General features: G+C 41.2%; 1 pseudogene and 1 gene segment (V, D, J or C); one reads left to right on the top strand and one right to left on the bottom strand.

The window, feature by feature from the left end:
- The window catches only part of LOC111223150, a 5355-nt pseudogene extending 1218 nt beyond the window's left edge, over window positions 1-4137 (top strand).
- Window positions 4138-4652: 515 nt separating this feature from the next.
- LOC111223338 lies at window positions 4653-5576 on the bottom strand. The segment is given in 2 exon segments: window positions 4653-5250; window positions 5467-5576. Coding segments are annotated over 2 exon segments (360 nt in total).

Raw genomic sequence — 5576 nt, 5'->3', positions numbered from 1 at the left:
GCCACTGATCAAACACTGGCCTCTAACGGCTGGAGCAGAGAGGCAGCGACACATATTGCCAACACACACAGGAGTCAAGTGAAACTGACTAGCTGTCCTCAGACATATCATGCTGTGTCCTCCTCACTGCTGGAACACTACTCTTTCATATCCTCATTGGAGATCACACAAACTCAGCATGTTATATAACATGATATAACACTTTACATACTGTTGTTGTTTACAGGTAGGGGATCTCTCTCGCAAAAAATAGTCGATTCTTTCACCTTGTTCCCATTGTTGCAAACTAACTTTCCATTTTTCTACACATGGTGTCTTTGATGTCAGTACGATCAAGTAAAGAAGGTTGATTTTTCTCTTCATGTAAAATGTTGTCATGATATATTTTCGCAGCTCGAACGGACGTTCACCATAGAAACTTGTGTATGTCTCTGGTGTGTGTGTGTCACCATGATTCTTACACACTTGATCAGCTTACTTGACGGTGTGGCTCCTACTCACCTTTGAGGATCACACAATAATGAACATAGAACAGATAGTACACAGTCCAGCCTGTGTATATTCTCATTTGTCCAGTCATTGGGTATCCTAAAGGAGTTTTTTACTCAAAACGAAACTGGCTTTGATTATTTGTCTGGGAAGACGTTTCACCTCTCATCCAAGAGGCTTCATCAGTTCGTGTACGCATCTGACCAGGCTGGGAACTGCGTCTAACTTTCTGGTGTGTGAGACCCCAAGTCATTTAACCCTTGGGGCGTTTTCACAAGGCTGATGATGTCATTGGTTTTCTGTTTGTGCTCCAAGTGTCAAACGACCAGTCGTTTGCCACGACCGTTGTTGCGTGAGAAGTTGGTTTCGACTTTCGTTAGTTGCTCTATTGTGTTATAACGACAGTCCGTAAGGACGTCACTTGCGGATCAATGACAGTCGTTGGCATGACTTTGTTTGGTTTGAAAGTTGGTTTCGGACTTCGTAGCTTATCTACGACAGTCATTGGAGTTCAGTTCACAACATGAGCCTGTGCATCTGTGCTGTGTTTGGCGACTCACGTCTTGCTGACTTTGCAGCTGCTGTTGTTGCTCCTTTTCAGGCTCTGATGGTTTAGATTGATTTCTATTCCAATAAAACAGGAGCAAAGTAGGGACCGACACTAAAGCACCTTGGACAGTGAACTCTGAAGACTCCTCACCGCATTACCGTATATCACACAATACCATGCTGCAAGGAAAAGAAGAATGGAGTGACGACTACGTTTTGGAACCTCTTAGAAGGCAACATTTGCAGTGTGTTTGAAGAGCATTACTGCCAGCCACAAAGCTAGGCATGTCACTATAATCTTCTGTCGATAGTAGTGGATTATGTTGATATATTGTGAGTCTGGTTTGTGGGTGACATCAGTGGAGCTGACTCTGCCAGATGTTGTTGTGATGTTAATGGTCTGATTGAGCTTCTTCACTGGAACTGTTCTTCTTCACTTGAGGAAACGTCCAGGTTGTTGAGGTGGGACTGAACTGTTTGAAGTTCAGGAGGAAAACTGCTGGAGAAACTATGAACACCATCAACTGTGTGTGTGTGTGTGTGTGTGTGTGTGGTGTTGTGTGTGTGTGTGTGTGTGTGTGTGTTGTCCTCAGTGAACTGTATCAGTCTCTGCAGTAGCTTCCAGCTGCAGCAGTCATTCAGTTTCTGTTCAGTCTGACTGAGGGAGGTTTTTGTACGACGCTTTTTCACTGTGTGAACACAGCTGACTGAGTTAAAATGATAACTCTGACAGTAGTAAACTCCTGAATCTTCAGCCTGGACTCCACTGATGGTCAGAGTGAAGTCAACTCCATTCCCTGCTCCACTCCACTGAATCTGGAGGAGATTCCTGAAAACTGTCTGATGTTCTATAGATCAGAAGTTTAGAGCTTCTCCAGGTTTCTGATGGTACCAGGACAGGAGTATTGTGAACCAGGTATGATAACTTTTGACTGGCCTTACAGTCAACAGAGACAGTTTGACCAAGCTGCACTGATTTGGCTGCTGACTGAGTCACAACAACATTTTGTCCAACAGACCCTGAGGAGAGAGAAGAAACACTGGACATGAGATGGTGAGGTGAAACTCAGCTACACTCCAAATGATTTTCACATGACAGAAAAATGATGTTCCTCACCCTGAGTGAAGCAGAGGAGAGTCCAGATGAGGACGGAGACCAAAGTCATGTTTCTGATGAGGAGGATTTCTGTGTCTTCTGTTGTCATGAAGGACAGCTGTCAGTCATCCAGTCTTCAACTCTCAGGACTATAAACTCTCCCAGAGCACTGGAGCATGGTGCTGCTGATGCAAAGTGGCTCTCTATGGAAATGCTCTGACTGACTCCAACAGGGACTTGGATCACTCTGATCATGCTGTTTCTTAATGGATCAATCAATTGATCAGAGTATTGATTAGAATTTATCACTGATCATGTTTATGTGATTTAATTAATGACTGCAAATAAATTTCTTGTAAAACCTCCTATCCTTTCATCTGTTTTCATTTGATACTAGAAGGATCAACTTTAGTTTGAGAAACATTAAAAATATATATATTTAAGAAAGGGAATTATTTTGAAATATATTTTCGATTGTTAGATTTCAAGTTTTTGAAAAACAGGAAGTGATTTATTTGAGTTTGTTGTTGTCAAAGTCAGAGAGCCGTGTCTCTCTACAGTGAGAGGTTTTTGTACGACCACTCAGTCACTTTGTATCACTGTGGTGGACTTTTGGTGGAGGAACCAGACTGGATGTTGGAAGTAAGTTTCTCATCAAATATTAAATATTGTCTCGTCAGTTCAGCTTGTAATTTCTGTGTGTGAACATTTGTAGGAGATGTAAATTTCCATTGTTCTGATCCAAATCACTTTAAAATCTCTATGTTATTGTTGATTTCTCCTGTTTAACCATGAAGCTGAACTCAAAGCAGCTTCACTCAACTTTTCTTTACATGTTCCAGTTCATTTGTGAAACGTGAACAATGTGAAGTGCAGGAAAGATTGAAGAACAACAATCCTGCTGTAGAAATGTTTTCACATTTAGTCTTTACATTTGAAAGTGTTTGGAAGTTGAGTTCAAATGATTGTGAAGAGTGAGACTGAAGTTTTCTGAGGCTGTTGGTTTCTGTTTTATTGATATATGTCTGATGTTTAAATGTGCTGCTCAGTTATTTGTGGCTGATCATGTCCTTTAACAGTAGATCTGATTAACTGTTGTGCTCTTCATGCTTTTGACACTAAATGTGTTTCATTATAAATGAAGCAGGACTTTGAAGGAAATCATGAAAAAGTGCAAATATTTTCAAACAGTATTTTATTGTTTCCATTAAATAGTGTGATATAAAGTGCAGTAAAATGCAGCTGTTGAAATGTCAAATCAGCTTCTTTAGTTTCCAGTGTAGTTTGATGTATTTCAGCTCATATGAGGACTCTTTCTGTGCTGATGTGCATGAGAGGTTTCTTAAAGGGAAGTGAAACAATGTGAGTGAGTGACTGGTGGAGCAGAAAAACCATCTGACAGAAACTCCTTAAAGGAGGAAATCAACTGTCACACAGTAAAGGTGTCCAGGTGGCTGCTGTTTGATTGACAGATGCTGATTGTTGTCTCCTAGGTGACGCCCGTCCCACCCTGACGGTGCTGCCCCCCTCCAGTGAGGAGCTGCAGCAGGAGAAGGTCACAGTCCTGTGCCTGGCCAACAAGGGCTTCCCCTCAGACTGGAGTCTGGCCTGGAAGGTGGAGGGCAGCAGCAGCAGCAGCAGCAGCTGGGAGGAGAGCAGGAGCCCCGGGGTGCTGGAGAAGGACGGCCTCTACAGCTGGAGCAGCACCCTGAGGCTCCCTGCGGACCAGTGGAGCAAGCTGGGCTCTGTGACCTGTGAGGCCACCCAGGGCTCCCAGACTCCGCTCTCAGAGACACTGAGGAGAGACCAGTGTTCCCAGTCCTGACCTGACTCACTGGGACTCTGCTACTGGTTTTACTCTGCTCCTGCTCTCTCTCTCTGCTCTCTGTGACACTGTCTCTCTCTCTTTTATTTCACATGTTTCACTAACAATATTTACCAGCTTCTCTCAGTGTTTCAATATTGTTTCTGTGTTTCCAGATAATAAAAATCTGATCATCAAATCATTTGTTTTCATCTTGATTCATTTAAAGTTTCAATAAAACACTTTTTTCCACCATGATGAATTTATATAGAGAGTATAAGATTACTTAATATATGTCCTTTTATACTATATATTCATAATGTATATAGACTCAGTTTTAATTATTCATTTTATATTGATTAGTACGAACCAGTGATTGAAGTAGTAAAGTCTATAATTATTGATCAGAATCAATATGAACTTCTTCATGACTGTAAAAATGTCTCTTCTATAGTCGCTGCAGATTTTTCTTCAATAAAACACATTTGTAACTAAACCCATGGTAGAAACATTTCAATGAAGAATCATCCAGTCATAAATCCTCTTTGACTTCAATGATGAAATACTTCAGTTTGTTGGAATATAAAGAAGAAAAAATGACTAAAATGTGTTGTAGTGGAATAACGAGTTAATTTTAAATGAACAACATTATATTTTATTCAATAAAACATTGAATTTACCTATCTATTATTTTAATCAATGATGTTTAAGTTCATATGAAAATGGTCTGAGAAAAGAATATTCACTCTTTCTGTTTTCACATTACCAAACCTCAGCTGAGGTTAACTTTCATGTTCAGCAGAATGTTCCAAACAGGATTTTAATGAAAGGATTGACAGTATAAACCTTCTGGATTAAATTCAGTACATTTAGTGTTAAAATATTTAAAGTGGATCAGTATTAACTTCATCTTTTAGTACAACTTCTGTTGTTTTACTTTCAGTGCAGCCGTTGAGTCAGATCAGTTCCTCTGCAGCTGAGGGAGGTTTTTGTACGACACTTTTTCACTGTGTGAACGGGAAGCTGTTACTCTGCTGATAGTAGTAAACTCCAGCATCTTCAGCCTGAACTCCACTGATGGTCAGAGTGTAGTCAGTCCTTGATCCACTTCCACTAAAACGATCTGGAACTCCAGATTCACGGTTTGTATCTTTATAAATCAGGAGTTTAGGAGTTTCTCCAGGTTTCTGAAGGTACCAGTTGAGCCAGCTACTAACATCCGAACTGGCTTTACATCTGATAGAGACAGTCTGTCCTGGAACAACAGACTGAGATCCAGGAGACTGAGTCAGGATGATTTCTCCTGATGAACCTGGAAAACATGAAGAAGAGGAGAAGGGTTATTGAGACAAATCCAGCTTGGAGAAAGATGATCAACATCCAAACAGAAGAGGATGATTTCTTTAACATGGAGAACAGATGGAAGAAGGTCAATGCTGCTTGTTTCAGTGTTTCTCCATCACAGCAGAACATCATTGTGGTGAACCTGGTTGCATCCTGAAGCAAAGTTTTCACAAGAGAGTCTCACCCTGAACAAGGAGCCCCAGGGTGGCCAGCAGTAGAGTCAGAGACATCATCATTGTGCTGCCGGCGTGTCAGTGGCTCTGAAAGGCCTGGACAGCCACTGATCAACACTGG

The sequence above is a fragment of the Seriola dumerili genome, unplaced genomic scaffold, assembly GCF_002260705.1.
Source record: "Seriola dumerili isolate Sdu_G_001 unplaced genomic scaffold, Sdu_1.0 BDQW01000110.1, whole genome shotgun sequence".
Classification (NCBI taxonomy): domain Eukaryota; kingdom Metazoa; phylum Chordata; class Actinopteri; order Carangiformes; family Carangidae; genus Seriola; species Seriola dumerili.
Note: the sequence above shows the minus strand (reverse complement) of the source record. Positions and strands in the feature narration are given on the sequence as shown.